At 39.5% G+C, this 20,028-nt stretch overlaps 1 protein-coding gene across 4 annotated transcripts in view; it reads left to right on the forward strand.

Annotated features, from left to right (window-relative positions):
• The window catches only part of LOC147168211 (teneurin-2-like), a 277,180-nt gene that overhangs the window by 180,076 nt on the left and 77,076 nt on the right, over positions 1 to 20,028 (forward strand). For 3 of the 4 annotated variants that reach the window (XM_086085533.1, XM_086085534.1, XM_086085535.1), the window contains 2 exons: positions 7,808 to 8,014; positions 18,735 to 18,966. In XM_086085533.1, coding sequence (XP_085941659.1) covers positions 7,808 to 8,014; positions 18,735 to 18,966 — 439 coding nt within the window. The remainder of the gene's footprint in view (positions 1 to 7,807; positions 8,015 to 18,734; positions 18,967 to 20,028) is intronic. The other variant, XM_086085537.1, reaches the window with a different exon arrangement.

The following is a 20,028-nucleotide window of genomic DNA, read 5'->3' on the forward strand; positions in this document are numbered from 1 at the left end:
TTTGGTATTTTTTTGTACAAGTAGCTGAGTTGATGTGTCGAATCTGCTGTGCTCCATCATTCACTTGTATTTACCTAAAGTATGCTAGCTTCCGATTAGTTAGTGTTATTCAGCTGATAGGGGATCAGGAAGTGTTGTCGCTCTAGCTGCCGTGTACAACGAGTAAAGTTTAAATTAAGAATCAATCCGTCTCCATCCTGCCTTTTCATTTTATAAACAGTGTCCCTTTAACCACCAACGAATCCTCACATTAGACTATAGCTACTACGCTACGTGTATTTGTCGTAAGTTTCTGAGTTTTTGGGCAAAAGTGCGACTTCATAAAGTGGCAAATTTGCGAGTTTTTTCTTGGAATATTGATTCCTTCTCCCACAAGCGCAAACCCCCCCCCCCCCCCCCCCCCCATATATACGTGGCCCTAATACGCCGTCGCACATCTTTGTGTGAAGTTGGCTGGTGTGTTTTTTGAAAGAGTCACAGCATACTTTTGGGGTGACGGAGAGATGGAAGAGAGGAAGAGGGGAGTTGGAGGCCAGAGAAGAATCCAGACTGTGTTTCACATCAAAGGCAGAGCTGGTGATACAATCGCCTCTTTAGGCTGCGAAAGCCCAACTTTATTAATTAAAGCGCTGTCTGTTGCACAAGTCTGTTGAATCACGCTCTTATCTCTCTTTCCTCTCTGCTCATCTTATCCCTCCTTCCCTGCAGTGGCGCTGATTACAGAAAGAGGCTGGGGTTGTGACAGCGCACATTCAGGATTTGAAAAGCAGACAGGAACCACTTATTGATAGCTGCAGTGTGCGGCATCCATTTGTTGCGCTTAGTCACACAACAGGTGTGCATCTCACCACACTATTACATATCGAAAAAAGGCATAAATAGAGGAGAAAGGAAGTGATGAAGATGAGATGGAAAAGGGAGATAATGAGTAAAAGGGGCCTGTAGTGTCAGCAGCTGTATAGCTTTCAGATGACATCCCATACGCACTGCATGTATGTGACATGTACATGCACACACACTGACTGACAGCTTCCCCTCAAGTCTAACATCTGTGCTGACAGCAGCTGCGGTAATGGCTCTCTACGTGTGCCAACATAGGTGTGCCCGGTCCTTTTTTTTCTTTACCCGTCCTCCTGTGCACAGTTCACTGGACCGTTTCCCACATTCCCCTTATCTCCTCGTCATTATTTCCCTAATTGAAGTGCAAGCAGATTGACTACACAGCACACCAGCAGCAGTGAAATAAGAGTAGTATCTAGAGTCAAGTTATGAAATCATTTTTCCGGTGTTGACACCCAGGTGTGGAGTCGAGGCTGGGTGGAAATATGGCCTAGATGAAGAGATGATAAACGGCTCTCGTTAGAGGGGTAATTTGTCGATCCTTTTCTGACGGGGCTCCAGCTGTCGTTCCATCCCTCCTCAGCCAACCACTCCTCACCTCAGCCAGATGGGTGGACGGATGGACGCAGCGAGGTGGGTGGGAGGAGGGACAGAAATAGCGACAAGGACGGGGAGGAGAGGCATCGTTGTAGAGTCAATGAGCGGAATGTCAATGACTATGTAATGCCACAGCAGAGTTGGAGAAACAATGTACAAATTAAGAATTAGTTAAATAATCAATTAATATGTTGATTTCATTGATTAATCGATGAATGAGTTAAATCAGTTAACGTGTTTTCATTTCTATCCCTTCCTTCAAAGATAGGACATGATTTCAAATTGACAGTGTCGAAGATGGACCGAGATAAATTGGTGATGATTCAGTTACTGGTTCCGTTTATCAGATGTTTGAAAATAGGCAGAAATGTTGATCATTATTTTCTTAAGTAGAAGCAGATGTTTGTAAATTTGGATTCAACAAAGGTAACACTGGTCAACAAAAACTAAATTTGAAGGCCAACGATATTTTAATGGTTTCTAGGCAATCAGCTCATGAGTCAAATCAAATTAAACGTTAGCACTTTTTCATGCATAAAATGCACCTCAAAGTTCTGTGTAAATAAAACATCCATTGTACAATATAAGGCAAGGGGGAGCTCATCCACGCAGGGATGACGGCCCACGGCCACAGGGAGCGGTGCCATTCTAGAGACCTCTGGCCCAGACTGACGGTGGTAGCCCAGTCCCCCGGGCCAAAGGAACCTCCGGGATGACACTTCACCCGCCGTCCCCATGAGAAGGCCAGCCACCCCTCTCAGTGTGTAGGCCCCCCATAAGAAATCACTGGAGCTACATGCTGAAAGACAGCAACATAAAAGGCTAAAAGCAAAGCTAAGGGTTAATATGATGAAAGGAGATAAAAACGATAAAAGCAAAACTAAAAAGGTGTGTCTTGAGCTTCCTCTTAAAAATACCAACAGTCTCTGCAGATGATGTCCTCTAGCAGGCTATTCCATACTTGAGGACCATAAAGGCGGGATATAGCCTCACCGGGCGTTTTGGTTCTAAACCTAGAAATAGTTAAAAAGCCTGTGCCAGAGGTCCTCAGGGTCTACAAAGGTTGATACAATAAAAGACTGTTAAGGCATTTGAAATCTAATTAAAGCACCTTGGTGCAATGTGTTCACCAAAATGACACCAGTTTCTTTGAATTGGCTCTATTTTCAATGTATTGATATTTTTCACAATTAATTGCTTGACAATTAATGTGATTTGACAGTTTACAATATGTAATTACTTTGATTGTTACTTAAAGCAGTGTTTTTGCTTTGATGACTGCTGTTTTTGCTATTTTATTTTTGACTACTAATATTGCCCTCTTTTTGGATTTTCTTGCTTGATTTTAACATTTAACATGGTTTATGTATAGAAGGCTCTCGGTGAGAATGATCGCCATCTTTCACGATATTGTATAAAAACGAAAGAATATCTACTGTATGGGCATGCTTGAAAAGACAGATAAAGCCTCATCAAAGTTGTAGCATGAAGAGAATATCAATGTCATAACTTGCGCATTATTAAAAAAAAAATTAAACAAAAATATGGACTATCCCAAAAACTAGAGGCAATTCGGAAAATACAAAGTCATTTTCAGATTCAGCGATATCAAAATACCCTCAAATCATTGAAACTTTCTTGGCACCAAAATGTGTGTTGACCAGTGCAATTAGTGCGCTTTAAAAACATGTTATTTAAAATTAAACATGATCTCTATACAATTAAATTATGAAAATAATGATCAATTCATTCGATAATCGATTTGGTGTCAATTAATCACAGAATCATTGCACCTCTATACTGTTATGTACACAAGTCAAGTGGGATCACATTTCACTGTTGCTACCACTTGTGCTGTACTTCGAACAACAACCAAGTTGCCATGCTTATCAACAATTGATTTTAAGAGTGAGAGTCACGACGAAATCCATCCAGATGGCCAGGGAGGCGGCTGAAAGATGGCGACGATCTGATTGTCAAGGGAAGCACGTGAGCCGTTTACCAAGCTTTTGTTCTAATAACACAAACCAATTTTCACTGACCTTTCTCAGAAATGTAGCGGGCAGAAATGACTGAGTTAAGGATGCCCCACAGCATAATTGCTAAAGAGATTAAAGTTCTCTTAATTGCTTTTGGCCCACTATAGCATTTTTTGTCTTTTTGGGGGGATAATGAGAGTGATTTAAAATATTAATAACTACCCCAGAAAATACATAACCTTACACATGTGAGTTCAGGCTCATCTCATTGTGTTCACATGCATTTATAGTATGCACATGTACACACACATGCACATACACACAAGCAGATGTTTACCTCTACATGTTGGCCTGATTGGAGGCCTTGTAAAATATGCAAATAGCTATATCCCAGCTCAAAGATCAATAGAAGGTTGGGATTGATTTTTTTTGGATCAATTGCTTTTTTGCATAAGTAAAGTTTGCGTATTCCCTCTTTACCTCTTCATCTTTTTTTTCTGTCTTACTTCAGCCATTCATATTGCCTAATTACAGCCCATTACTTTCTCTCAATGTGCTTCATTTTTTTTAATGAAGACACGTTTTTCTGGACCGTCATCATCTGTCACTGTGCCGTCCTTTCTTGTGGTTGACCCCCCTGTAAAAGCCCCGCCCTCACCCCCTCTGCCTTTACATCAGTCTGTCACATCTTTTCCCTCATGTGCACCGCATTGTTTGCTTTGCCATTGTTTATCCATTTTTTCACAGTTTGCACTGATGAGATTGTCCGGAAGTGCGTACGCACACACATATGCGCAGACACATACCTATATAGAAGACAAAGATGGTCTTCTCTCTGGGGTGCAGTTAATGCAGAGCCAGGGATCGATGCCAGCTCTGGTTTCCATGACACACGGCTCTAAGCTGGGGCAGTTTGGCCTATAGGACAGACGGGAGGCATCACTCTGGCTCCTCTTCTATCAGATATATCTCTATAAAGCCTTGATGGCACCTGTATTGATTAATGCGCCTCACATTGATGAGACTGTCCAACTGCTCTGTTTGATGATACCCTGCGCTGTTTCATGGCACATGGAGGGGAGAAAAAAACTCAATTTACAAAAGTAAATTCAGTCAATGCGCTATAATTAGAAGATACACTTTTTTTGTTATTTATAATTAATAGAGTATGTAAAATATATATTATATATTTATTAGAGGTGTTGAAATTAGTGTGTTAATTTTGAGTTAATTTAAAGTACCTTTAATGCCACCCAAAAAATGTATGCGCCATTAATGACCATTTCCCTTACTTGGAAAGCTGTACTGGGGGAATTCTAGTCCACGTCAAAACTTAGCAGTATTAAAATTAATAATAATGCATATATCAAGTTGTATTTTACAATTTTTAAAATGTGCAGAATTTCACAAGTTACTTCATGTTAAAGATTAGATAGATCTTAATAGAAAAAGAAAAATGCACTGAGCTGTCGCCAATGTCTTACAAATGCAATTATGCCATCTAGTGGCAGAATTATGACCCCAACACAAATCAATATCACACATGTTTTTTACAGTACGTCTCTTTAAATGTAACTAAATTTTATGAATTATTATGAAATGACTGAAAGATGCAGTCATATTTCTATTAGTTTAAAATGTTTCCACTTTTATGTTAACAAGAGTATGAAAACTTGGGAAAAAAATTATTGTGCATTTTATTGTACATTCAGAACAGATTATAAAAAAATTGATTAATCGTGAGTTAACTATTAAAGTCATGCAATTAATCACGATTAAAACTTTTAATCGCCTGACACCCCTAATATTTATATTGAGTATTTATTTTACTGATTATCATTAGTAGAACTAGAGGCAGGACTCATATGGTGACTCAGTGGTACCCAAGGGTAAGTCATTACAGATGAGCTACTGATAATTATGCATCAATGTCTCTATTTATAAGAAATGCTTGTGGGAGAAAATATATTTTCTCCAACACAAATGACCAGTTTCCGGTGCGCCGCTCAAAAGCCACGCAAGCCTTTAGTGGCTCTGGTCCTAAATCATTCCGCAGGTTCCTCTCCAACTGGAAGCGCTCTGAAAGAGGAACGCTCCATTTCGTGGTCCCTGCCCCTCACCACATATGCAATGAATGGTTTTGACGCCCACACACCGGCCGCTGTTAAATGCAGTGTGAAAAGAGCTTTAGCTGACCCTAAGGTGACTTTTGGGCTAGGGTACATCCTGGATTGATTGCCAATCACAGTGCACATATAGACAAACAAACATTGACTGCAACATTCACACCACAATGGCCATTTTTATTCATAGAATCCTGCCTCTTCTTCAAGGTCAGATTTTCTGCATTCTTCTCTCTTCTGTAAAGAAAAAAAAGAATGACAGAAGTGAAGTTCATCCATTGTGACCTCTGTGTTCCTCGTGAAATGACAAAAAATGAATGGATGAAATGTGATGATCTAAAAAGAAGCTTGTGTGGTTCTTGTTTCTTGTTTCCACCCCCACAAATTTTACCTTACAAGGGCACAAACCAACATATTAATGAGAAAAGTATTTTCATGCTGTAAAGAGAAAACTCATTTGGAGGCTACAAGAGAAAATAAATGATAATCGTTGTGTGACAGTGTCTCTGTTTGACTATTTAATTAGTGGTGATAATAACCTGAGTTCTTTAGTGGATTAGCTGAACTCTGTGTCCTCATTCTTACAGTGTTGTTGATTGATTGAGCTACAAATATGGCAGATATAATTACTTGATATTTTCAGCTGTCTCTAAATAGAATTTATTAGATTTGTCTTTGTCCTTGATTTGCAAACCTTTGGAGACTAGAGCGATTTCTCTCCATCCATCTTTTGTCTCTCTGGTGTACGGGACAGCCTGATTGTGTCCACATGTCCCATGGTTAGGGCTATTTAAAGAGTGGCTGTTCTTGGATCTTACCATGTACGATGGATGTGGGTCTTAATGAAACTCAAATCACATCATTCCATTCAAGTGAGAAGGAAATAAAACTTATTTTTTCTTTGATAAATTAGATGGCAGCATAAGTCATGATGAGAAATATTGAAGTTTATCTAAATAGCATGCAGGCTAAAGCTTGGGTTGATTTGTTATGCATGCACTTACCAAGGGCTGAGCTTATTTTACTTAACGAAAACTAACACAAAAAAAACTAAAGCTAAAATTGGACCCAAATCAAATTGATAAAGAAATAAAATAAAAACGAAAATGCCTTAAAAAAAAAAAAAGAGAACTTACTGAAACTACATTTTATGTTTAAAATTAAGACTAGACTTCAAAATTAAGACTAACTATAAATATAGTGAAAATGTCCTTTGTTTTAGTCTTTGAAAATGTATTTAATACATAAGCCTTTAGGGTTGATTTTAAATGTGATTTTAAAAGTATTTGATTTCATAATTAGTGGAGCAAGAACATTCGAAAGTGTGTCACACAGAAATGACGTCATCTAGCAGGAGCCAATAAAAAAACACCTCCTGATGACGGCACTTTTTCCATGTTTGACTTTTGGCTCCTATGTTCTTTTTTTGTTCATATATGGAAAAAAAAGTTCATATATGAAAAAAATATATGCAGTATATAAAAAATACCAGGTTTCATACTTTACTTAATAATAAAGGAATTCAGGCCACAAATCCTCTTTAGAAGTTGGAAACTAAGCAAAACAGGTATCCTAGCTTTATTTATTAAGGATTGTGATGAATATAGCTTTAAAAGTGGTACTGTGCACTGCGCACTTACAGTCTGATCATTCAAAGGCTGTGAACTGTTATACAATACAGTACCTGCATTTGATTTGTGGACAGCTGTTATTAAAATGTTTTAAAATAATATGTTTTGTATAATTTTTACTTTACAATACTTACCATGGTGTATTAAATCTTGCACACAATAAATAAAAAAAAGAATTAATAAATTAAAACATTTGAAAAAAATGAATAAAAACTAACAAAGCCACCCTAAAAACAAATAAAAGTTATTAAAATTAACAAACTAAAACTTTTGAGAAAAAAACAACAACAACCTATAACTATTATAATAATAATATAAATAAGGTTCTGTTTTAAAAATGTAGTTGTCCAGTCTCAAAAGTTAAAAGTATCTTTTGCCTGACATCTTGCAATGCTGATTGTTATGCATTTATTCACACAGATTGAGTTTTTGTCCTATTTCTCACTGTATAAACCGTTTTATTTGCGCTTCCAAATAGTCCTTGTGAGAACTTATTTTTTTCACACCCAAGCACATTGTGTTGCTGATTTGTATTCATACTGTTACTCTGTTGTTGTTTGGATGTCTGCAACCTGAAACAGGCCAACTACATCACTGTCCGTCATCACCATCTGTTTTGTCTCCTTCCATCCTCCAGGTCGCCCAATGCCTCCAACCTCTTCCTCTTCCCTGCTCCCTCCGTCCCATCCGTCCTCCTCGTCCGCCCCACACCACCCCTCCCCTGGCCCGTCTCCGCCCATCCGGGAGTGCCAGGTTCCCCTTCTGGAGAAAAACTCCACCCATTCTCACCTAGAGCCCCACCCAGATGACTCATACTTGCTCCGGGCACAGCCGTCCTCCACCGGTAAGAAGTCTACCAACTCATTCATCCCTTCGTTCTTTAATTTTATTACCAGTACCGGTAATACATTCATGCCATCCCTCACAGTTTTGCATTACGTCATTATGTGTGCATTTGCTGGTCTGGTTTAGATGTTGCATGATCAGCGGCTTTACATTCTGTTTGTATCCTGTAATCTCTTCTGTGTTGGAAAAGTTCATCTTGTATACAAACTAGTTCACAAATTTTAAAATGAAGTAGTTCAGTTCATAGTTCATAATTCAAATGTTCTGAGTTCATAGCTCTTTTTCTTTATTTTTTTTAACAATATACTGCTGCTATTACCCATTTCCGCATTGTTGCCACCCATTCAGTCCACACTAGTAGACAGCTGCAACTTTCATTCTACAATCTCATTAGGAAAATGTTGTCGCTTGAGTGCTGTTTTTTTTAATTATTTTTTTTATGAGGAATTAAAACAAAAACAGGAGTATAGTCTTTAATGTGCAAGCACAAATAGAGTCTAAGTCTCTTGTCTTCGGGTGAACCCGTGAATTACCGCAACCCCTCCTCACCAAATCCGAAGTGTGTCTACCAGAAAGAAACAAACAGTAACATACCTTAGTATTTGTGTATTTGTCGCCAACCATTACAGATTCCCCGAGTAAGGTAACCACCATGGGCTTTTTATCTTTATCTGTTGTTGAAAAGCCGTTCACAGATGCCAGAATGAGCGTGCTCACAAAAAGTTGATCAGGCAGAAATACACTACTTTCAGTTCATGTTTTCCCAAAATGTGAATGAGCTTGTGAACATCACTCTTTCTCTAGGCATCAGAATAATAGAAATTATGATGTACAGTATTACTGAATTTATAAAACATTGGCAAAATAAAGTTTATAATCTGTAATTGTTTAGTGATCTAAGTGATAATAGTTGTCTTTTTGTGCAATTAATTTTGAAACAACGCAATACATACATAAATTCATGACGAAAATGAAAGATTGCCTTCACTTCCCTTGTCAAATGGTCCTCCACAATTTTTATTATCTCCAGCTGTCCAAACTGCATGCTCCAGTTATTTCCACAGATGTTCAATAGGACTCAAATCTGTGCTGATATAAGTACAAAGTTTTGTTCTTTGACATTCTTGGATGTTTTTAGCCATGTGTTTTGGGTCATTGTCTTTTTGGAGAACCCATGAGCTGAATCTTTCTGATCTTGGACATCACATGTTTTCTCCAGAATGCTTTGATAGTCTGCAATGAATCAAGACTAGTCATGAGCCAATTACCGGTTTGACGTTGTACCGTGGTTTTAAACAGTTACGGTTTCAATAACCACTAACACTGGCTTTCACCTTTATTTTATTTTATAAAAGTGGATGTCTAAGCAGGGTAAAATATAATTGGCTGCTTGGAGAGTTGAGTAAATAAGCTGCTTCTTTGAAGTTAATTGCTTTTAGGAGAGAGGGAACAAGATGAGATACTGCACACACAGATGCTTTTTTGCTTTGATTCATGTGCAAAAATAAATAAATAAAATGCCAGTGTGGTGTTTACTAGTTAGCTCCATGGACAACATGAGTAGCCCACAGTCTGCAGCAAAAATATCTCACCAGTGATGGGAAACTGTGACTTACTAAGGTTTAATTAAAACAGAAGAACAACGTTAATTTCCTTTTTTTTTTAACTTAACATGATGCACGTAACAAAATGCACGATACAAAGGACATTCTCCTAGACGCTTCAAGTTTATTCGCCAACCATGGTGGGTTTATCTTTCTAAACAGAGGGGTACAAACAAGTCTTGCTTTGATTATGATAAATAATAAATAGCTTAAGAAAAGTTATATTTAGTTTGTGATCTATGACAGTTGAAGCAAACTTTTCACCTGTTCCTTTACAGTAGTGATCCAGGTTACATCAACCCGTTTTTCTGCCTTTGAGGAGCAATGTTTGTACGGTTATTTATGTAAGGATATCATAAATAATCCTGCAGAAAAAAGGGTGATGAATTTAAAAAGCGGGAGACTGTGTGTTAGAAAAGAAAAGTAAATTAGTTTGCCCAACTCTGAGCGCTCTTTGTCCTCACTGGAAATTCTCTTGCAGCCATTTATTTTCCTTATATGAACACACACAACAACAATGATGTGCATCAGCATACACATTTGTTTCAACAATTAGTTACTGTGGGCCAACTATATCTATCTTAGTGTCCCCCCGTCCCTCTGCCGCCGTTTCTCTTCTCCTCTGTGCCTCTGCACATGTAATCAGCAGATATATTTAGCGGAGGTCTGATGGGAGAGAAAGGGAAAGTCCTAATGTAATTTTTGGTGGAATACAATCTATTGTTAATGGCGTTAGGCTCTCCTTTGATCCAGTATAAATCTTCATTAGGGAAGGCCCGGGTCCCAGGTTCAAGAAGAACGTGATTAGGAGGCTTTTAAAATGACGTTACATCAGCCTCCTAATTGGTTTACTGTTTGCTGGGGCAACATCAATCATTAGCCCAGTAACCGCGCAGCAAATAAATTCACTCTGCCACTGACACCCTAATGGCAGACTCTGGCAAAGAGGGAAAGTGAGGCTCAAAGGCACACTCTCTCAATCTCTTGCTCTTGTTTGTATACACCCACACTTTTGTTCCAGGGGCCTCTTTCAAATCTCGGCTGTGCTTATAATCATAAAGGCGGCAAACAAGGGTGACAAACTTATGAAGTTGTTTAATGAGACGCCTTCCATGAAAACATTAAAAGACTGTATTTTAAAAAGTTATCATGTAAAAATTGATTTATCATAACTTGGATGTAAGGAATGTAAATGTGTTAACGAAAGCAAATAGGGATGTAACGATAATGACAATATTGCAATATTAAAATCGACAAGATATCATCGTTGTGTTACGATATCAAAAGCAGCATATGTTAAAAAGGCCAGGTTGTTTTCCATTTGTGCGTTTTCAGCACCCTCTGGTGGTTAGTTTATTAGTGCAATTTATATTTAATCAGGCATGTCTTGGTCTCTCTATGTTTAAGACCCACGCTAATCGCCAGATGAAGGGGAACATATAAATTGACTGGATTCACAATGTGTGCAAGTGTCTCAATATTAAGTGTTATTAGTGGTTGTAAGTTGTGTATGTATATTGGGGTTAATGTTACCTGTACTATTTGAACTATATTATGGCCAGATGTGGGCAAAACCGTCAATACATCGGCCCGTCATTGATGGATGCCCACCATTTGGCGAGTGCACCCGTATTTTCGGCAAGTGCTTTATGATACGAAGGCTTGTAAAAATACACGGACTAAACCTGCTTCAGTCGATGCTCAGTCCGTGTATTTATTCGAGACTCCGAGTTATAATGCACTCGCCAAAAGGTGGGCATCTGTCAATAATAAGCTGACGTAACGACGGTTTTGCCCACCTCTGATTATAACCTCAGCTAATTAGCATTATATAGATGAGACATTTACAAGCAAATGCTTTTATTTTATTTGTATTTTTTGTTCTATTGAAAGCACCCAGACCCAAGCCAATTAAAATACTATTACTGCTCACATGGACAAAACGATGTTCTAATCGAACATACTGCAACTCTTTTCACTCCCATCAATCAGTTATACCAGCATATATTTTTTCAAAAACATTATTTTTCACCCGCCCCTGCTGAAGACAAGATTGTGAACTACATAGACGATGATACTTCGCGCCACTCAGCAAATAGACAATAAAGCGACTGGCCAAGCTTATTTCTTTGTCACTGCTGTTATGTACAATCATGAGCTTTTTTTAATATCGCCAACCTCCCCACAAGATTGTGATAATTATTGTATCATAAGGTTCATATCGTTACATTACTAAAAACAAAGGAGTCTGTCGGTCACAGCAGTTATTCGAAAAGCTGCCAATCTAATGACTACAGAGAGACTCATTGGCTCTCGGTGTCTATAATGTATTCTAAATGAGTTTAGTGTGGCAGCCTGGCACTTCCCTGGCATGTTGGAGGACATGTAAATGGTGGCAATTAGATAAAACACCCCACATGTGACTGCATGTCTGTCTGCGTGAATGAGGGCCTGTGTGACCATATGCGTGTTGGGTGTGCTCGTGTCGAGAGCGGACGCTGAGAAGGAAATGAGCCCGACCAAGCCAAGCAGAAACTGACCACTGTGAGATAATCCTGCAGGAAGCTGCATGCTGTTTATACGCGCGTGTGTGTGTGTGTAGATTGGCAAAGTAGTCTGCCATTACCAAAGCTAACAGGTGGACAGACATGACTTGTGTTTTTAGTCAGGCATGACAGTTAAATGGAACGGAACACTATCGCCGTGGATTGGCTGGGAATTGACTTTGCGAATGTTTATATGGGAATAATATCTGGCTCAGAGCACCTGTCTGGGAACATTTCCCCCCGAATGCCAGGAGAGCTGAGACGGCCAAACGGAGCATAGCAGATCACTCCTGGAAAGAGCTAACGTTAGCGCTGTCTCTAGACATTCATTATGCATGGGGGAAAGCTAAGCTATTTTTAGCCACAAAGCGACTAGCCTTCAGCTGCCAGGGAAGTCACCTCAAGTCACTGCTAATGTCATAAATCTTTAATGGCTTTGTTGAAACAAATCTACGGAAACAAAGGAAACCCAAAGACATGTTCGCTTATTGTGCACGACCGTTGTCTTTTCTAATAGTGCTTATGTAAGGGTGACATTCGCGTAACAGCGTGTGTGTATTTATATGCAAATGTGTAAGTGTGGGTGAAATACACACTTGCATTTGTGCTCATAGTTTGTTTTTGGCTGAACGTGATGACTCTTCTCTAGCGGATTATTGCCTCCTAATTAGACAAAGATGACTAGCCAAGGCAGAGGCGGTGTGCGTGTGTGTGCGCGGATGTGTGTGTGTTTCAGTTTGTCATTGTGCATGCTTGTATGATTTCATGCACAGAGGAACATCCAAGATCAAACCAAATCAGTTGAGGATGGACTTTGTTCAGATTTCACAATAACTTTTTGGCCATAAAAAAAAAGGCAATGTTCAAACAATTATAAGCTTGATTAATAGCGAAGGCATTTTTGGACATTTGTAACCATATAAGCACAGGCGCGTAAATTTTGCCAGTCCGTCATTCGTCGCTCCATCCATCCATTTTTAGAACGGCTTGTCCTCACAATTTGATTAAAATGTTAAATGGAGTGCATAACATATCAGTATATCTACATACTTTCTTCTTCTTTTTCTTCTTCTTCTACAATTTGGCATTTGTAAAACAACTGTTGGTGCATTACTGCCACCTTTTGAAATGGAGTGTGGGTCTGGATAACATTATTTCACATCCTATTTAGCCCTACTCTTACTCACAAGTTCTCTAAATAAAATGTATCCAGTATTCAAAGCTAGTTTCTGACTCCTCAGCTCACTAATTTGTCAGTTTTTAGCAAAACAGGTGTGCGTCAGTGACTGACTGAGAGGTTCTTCAGTACTTGACCCGGTTAGTGACGATTACACTACCGGATGAAAACCCACTTCCGTTAGTGCTTAATGCTTAGCCGTCAGTTTTCGGTTTCAAGTTTCTCATCATTCATCAGCAAAACAGTTCTCCGTTACTACTGACAAAATACCTACTCTCTCTCTCTCTCTCTCTTTCGCTCTCTCTCTCTCTCTCTCTTGCTCTCACTTGCTCGCCCTCTGACTATATACATTGTAAAAGTATTGTGTGTGTTTGTATGAGATGTGTGTTTCACCTCAACCTCTCCTTCCCTCTTGTCTGAGAAGAATGACAAGTAGGCAGGGTGTGATTTGGTCAGACAAAGGACATGAACTAAGAGCACATGGGAGGATGCTGTAAGACATGGAGAGTATATCTATTAGCTAAATGAAAAACAATTAACGACTTTTTTTTTTGTTCAAGGAAGGATTGAAACGTGATGTGACAAATGTGTAAAGAGATGGTGAACTGGAGGGAGAAGGAAGAGAGAGGGTGGGCAGAGCCCTGCAATGATCTCGCTTAACTGCTGAATGGGCATTTCTGCTCTACAGACACACACACACACACACAACCCAGCAACTTTTCTCTGTTAACCACAGAAAATGTCAATAAACACTTTGCCTATCCAGGGCTGTGAAACAAACTGCATCAGCTGCTTGCTGCTGCCAGCTGGCAATGCACACGTATAGAAGACAACAGTGTTCTTTACAAGGGAGGCAGGTTAGCAAGCTAATGTTCCTCTGCTGAATGAGTGTCCTTTGAATTGGGGGATATAATGAACTTCCAGGGATTAGCTGGAACCGAACCCTCCGGCTTACAGCGAATGTCCCCTTCGTTGGGTGCCAGGGACGTGGTGGGAATAAACTGGGTCAGTCCACATGGAAGTCAGAGGGGCTTTGAGCTTTTGTTGAGACTGAAAACCCGACAAAGATTGATGAGAAAATATTTCTACAATTGCTGTTTATCCAGTGAGCGAGAAAGAGAGGAAACAAAGAGATAAGGCAGAAGAGCAAAATTAGATCTAGCTGCTCTCTAATTGCTGTGTTTATCCAGCACATGTTTTGTCTTCTGTCAAACTGGCTTCCTGGTAAAACACGCTATTAGCCTACCTGCAGCTTGTACTTTAGTAAGTGGACAATTCAAATGGACGAGTCCGCTATTTTCATTTTATCGGCCACATTTGCTCCAAGCGTACTCTTACTGTGCGATGTCTCTGCTCCGGTGGCTAATCAGGTATGTGTTCTCTTCAGTGGTTCTGTATGAGTGAAGAAAAAGAAATGAAAATGATTTTGTGTCTGACACGTACAAACAGCTTAATGTTATCTCAGCTCTCGGTTGTTGTAGAATAGGAGTCCATGAATTTCTTTAAAATAATTATCCTGCGTGTGACAAAGTTTTAAAAAACAGAACAAAGCAGGCGATGAAAATTCATGAAGTGAAATCGCTACTGCCACCTGTGGCCAAAAAAATTAACTGCACACACCCTTCTTCACCTATACAATGTGGATGTGACGTCACATCTGCAGACAGAGGACGGGAAATTCAAACCCAAATCCAGTCTGAAAACTATTGGCCAAAAGCTTGTAGGAGTACCCATTTTGAACTGCTAAGGTATCAATCTACTAATTAGAAGATGTTTCAGTCATAAATGGTCAAATAAAAAGGTTATTGTATATTTGGGCAAATTGTTACAGATACTTTAATTGGCTGCTAATATCAACCAATTAAATCGGCAGATATTAGCTCTTTTAAATTGGCCCAAAAAATCTGCCAAGTTTTTCTGATTGTGTGTGTGTGTGGGTTTTTTTAGACATTAACTCATTACAACATAAGACAAAGATTTAGATTTTGTCGATTCTTCACTCTGTTGTAAAGTTAAACCAATAATAAAGGACAAAGTATGGGAAAACAGTCAAATGCATTGACTGTAATTCATATCTATATTTTAACCATAGAGGGACTGGAAGGTCCTGGGACCTCGCAATGATGAAGATGTGCTAACCAATGTTCCACTGTCCTGCTGCAATTTTTGTGTAAATTTAGATTCCAAAAATATACTCAACATTTATAGCAGGAAGTTTAATTAAAACATGTTTTGGTATGTGCACACAGAGAATGAGAGCAAGCCTGAGTGAAGAGAGCACATACATTACACTTAATTTTGTGTTGCGATGACTTTTTGTCTCTGCGCACACATATTTTTATTGGTCCAAATAAGCGTGCAGATAAGGTGGAGCAGGTGCTATTTCACATTTTTAGCGCTGTTGCAAAGAGGCAACGTCACCAAATTTACTCATAAACGTTTTTAGCAAACAAGCTTTATCTCTGGATCCTTTTTACAGCTCAGTCAAGGACACCGACAGCAAAGGAAACAATGCAGAAGATATAAGACAAAGTAGGATAAACGGAGGACAAGAGACGTCTGCCTACTTTAATATCAGTTTACACTCTCTGCACATTTGATGCAAGAGCTTATCACAAATTGTCTTTCAGGTGCACAAGTGTGGGTATGTTTGCATAGTGCGTCTTTTCTCCCAAGAGCGTCTCCGCATGTGGAAACAGATGTTTTATGTCTGAGTTGTTACGAATAGGTCAGACCTCCTCCATCTTCCTGGTGTCTCCTTCTCCTTGTCTCCTTTCACGAGCGTCTGTTCCTAAGCAGCATGTGGGTGGCACCTTCATCCCAGTGGTGATGGGAGCAGGTCACCTTCCAAGCATCTGGAATTACAACACAGCACACTTGCATCTACTCGGAATGCTCATCCAGGAAGAATTATTAATTAAACGTATCGAAGGCAGCAACCAATTCATCTTTCCTCTCCTTTTGTCTTCTTTCCTCATCAAATTCAGGAGATGATCAATAAAGGGGACCATATGTGACTGTGTTGCCAAACAGTTCTTTGATGCTACTTCAAGGTGCATCTATTGTATGAACTGTCTCATCTTTTGATGTTTACTAGGAAGGTAACATGCAAATGGTATCATTATAATGTGTTCTCCAATTAGATGTGTTCAGTCATGAGAATAAAACAATGTGTGGAAAGTTCAACAACGCAATCATCCTGTCAAGTCTATTCCGACTTCATAATCAATGAGAGAGTATTTTCTGTGAGCTGAAGAGATTTTTACTGTTGATTTTATTTGGCTTATGCGTGAATGTGCATCAGTGAGTGTGTGTGTGCATGTGTATGTACTAAAAGGAATGCAAATGCAACTTTGTGGAGCTCACCCTCACTGTACAGAATGCAGTTTATTGATCCATACACATACGCACAAGACAAGCTCTTGGTTATGATGCACACGCAGAGCCTCAGACACAAATGGGATGTGCGAATGGGTCTTCGTGTCTGGGTCATCCGGGTTTGTTTTTGCAGCTCGCTCACTCAACAGTCCATTAGCTCGATGCTGCAAGGGCCAGTATTGGATTCTAGCTGACAGGTTTGGCCTAAGTCTAAGAGCAAAGATGAGGAAGGGAGCGTTCAATGCTGAGTGCTATTATATTGCTCACATAACCACCTCCCATACACACACATACCTTACCTTAGGTCAGTGGTTCTCAAGTGGTTAAAGGTACTGAACCGCACCAGTTTACTATCCGCATCAACCAAACCCTTTTTTTATTGTTAAAATATGTTGTTGTTGTTGTTTTTGTCTCAAATTCAAAACATAAGTAAAGGTTTTACTAGTGAACAGAATGAACATGAAAAGTATTCATTGAATCCGTCTTTCTTCACCTTGAATTCAAAAAGTGTTGTGTTTTTCTTCCCATCCCCAAGTGTTTAGTTTTGTTAGATAGCTCCTACGATACTAGAATTGCTCAACTTGGTATTGCAAATCATACAATTAGGACACTGACTCCCATCACTCAACTCTATAGATCACTTTAAAGATGTAACCCAGGGGCAGCAATCGCAATGAAAACTAGAAAAAGTGCCATTTCTGCAGAAATGGCATGGGAATGCTGAAATTGGAATGCTTATACAAGCTGAACGCATGTGGAATGTTTGTGGAATGCTTTTGAAAGATAAATTATGTGAAAATAACGTAATATTAATTGTAGTTGCAAGATAAAAAAAAAAAAAGTTGAACTGCAACCAGCCTAAAGCGGGATTCAAACCATTGAATGTACTAAGATGTGGTCCAAGCGGGGTTTGAGCCCAGGTTCTCCGTGGTGTCAGGCAATTGTTCTAAGCACTGAGCTAAGTGAATTGTTGTAGCTAATGGCTCAGGGTGTTTTGTACAAAGCTGAAAGCTATCAATGCACGTGTTTAATCATTTCACTGAAATTATAATGCGTTTCCTGGTATGATATACAGTTGGTATAATGAACAATGCACTTTACCAACTGCGCCACTGAGCAATATCAGACAGCTGGTAATGATAATAAGTTGTATGTATGGAAGTGGGCGTGGAAAGTGGGACTTTGTGGGGAAAGTGGGGAAATTTCAATGCCTATCCTGTAATGTTAAATTGTGCAAATAGCGTAAGTAATGTGGAATCAGACGATATATACCGCAGGAGGCGTGAATTTTTGAAGCAAGTTGAAATTTGAAATTTGAACGGTGTAAATCGGAAGTTTTATGTGGGAGTTGTTACACGGCAAAGAAGTGTGGAGAATAAAAATCACAATAACATATGGGAATGCTTCAGCATTCCCACAACACAGGCCCCAGAATTGAACCCTGTAGAACGCCGTACGTTTCGTTATACATGTGAATTCATATTGCACATATTGGTCCAACCACTTTCTTTTTTTTTTTACTCGACATACAGTATTTAGTGTGAAGGGAATTACAAAAATGAAATCACACAACATACTATCACAACAGCCACAAGTCAACTACTGAGTGCACCAAATTCCCTGCAGATAGGCCAAGCAATGTAGCGTGATCACCTGTGGCCAACGATGGCCAAGCGGACGTATCAACACAAATCATATGAGTCAAATGTGTGTCTTGACCTCGCCGAACCCCTGAGACTGACTCACTGAAACCCTGGGATTCGATCAACCCAGGTTAAGAACTACTGCCTTAGGTTAATGAGCTAAAAATATATAGTGCAATGACTCATGAATTCATTTCTGTGTTGCTGGAAATTCTGCATTAATGAATCATCGCCATTTAAAATGTGACACCTGCTTTACCAACATAATTGCTCAACATCAAGCGCTAATGATTTCTTGCTGAGTTTGATTCACCTTTTCGATCTGTCATTTCTTTGTGTGAAATGTTTTTTCATTTGACTTTTCTTCCAGGGGTGGCCAACCACCACACCCAGTCCAAACTCCGGCCTCCGCTGCCCCCTCCACACAACCATCACACCTTGTCACACCAGTCTGCCAACAGCCTAAACAGAAACACCCTGAGAGGGGGACGCAACCCCATTCACGCCCCGGCTCCAGGAACCGGCGACGGACCCACCACTCCCGAGTCGGTGCAGCTCCAAGATAGCTGGGTACTCAACAGCAATGTTCCACTAGAAACCAGGTCAGAGATTTTTGTCTTTGTTTCTATTTTTACAGTCAATGTGTTTGTTTACCTGATGCTGATTTTTAAAGCGTCTGACAGTAAGTGTAGCCCAGTAATCAGTAGTGAGGAATGAAAGCCAGACACATGCTGTTGAACAGCATTGCTGTCAGCAAATGGGAAATAATGAGAGCTGCGGAGGAAATAGTACTGGACCACAATTTTTTTTAGGTCACTGGTTCTCAAACTTTTGACAAGTACTACCTCCAGAAATAGTTAACTCTCCAAGTATCACCATAACAACCAATATTATAATAAAGTAGTGTCCTAGGTGTTTGACTAGAAGTATGTGCACAACCACCAAAAAGCCGTGATTCGGTGAACTCTAAGGGTAGCCCTAATTTCCAGATGGTGGAGTTTTCATGATACGTGAATTCCATAGAGATCCCTTTTGAAAATATGTCACATTTTGATTGTGAAATTAACTTGTGTAGTGGTTCTGGAAGTTATACTGATCTTCGCCAGAGCGGTTCATTTACAGGCTACTTTGAAGGAGTGTGTGTTTGCTAGTCGTGCAACGGCTCATCATTGATCTGTGGTCGGTTCGGATCAGAAAGAAAAAAGGGGAAAAAAAAGTGTGCATTTACAGTCGACACCATTCAGACATGTCAAGAAAGCTGAAACATACTCAATGTAACACGCTAAGCCTAACTTCAAAATAAAGTTGAACAAATAATATATTGACGGCAATGGAAATAACCTTAGTAAACTTTTACTTTGAAGTTGGCCCATGTTGTGCCATGGTGACTAGCTTGACTTCCCTTTTAGACGTTTAGGATTTCTTTATCTTAGTTTTGATTGACATTGTAATTGCGACCAACATCAACACAATGCTATCCCATAGCCATATTCAATCACTAATTTAGGACGCTAAGAAACGGCTAATTATTTATGCCCGTCATTGTATAATACAGCAGAAGTCTCCGACGTAAGTGGCTAGCAGGTAGCTGTTAGCATTATCAACGAGTGTCTGGCTGGTACTGTACCTGGTTTACTTGAATTATTTTTCAATATTCTGGACCA

Source organism: Leptonotus elevatus, chromosome 9 (genome assembly GCF_054856555.1).
Source record: "Leptonotus elevatus isolate MCC_2025b chromosome 9, RoL_Lele_1.0, whole genome shotgun sequence".
In the NCBI taxonomy this organism is placed as follows: Eukaryota; Metazoa; Chordata; class Actinopteri; order Syngnathiformes; family Syngnathidae; genus Leptonotus; species Leptonotus elevatus.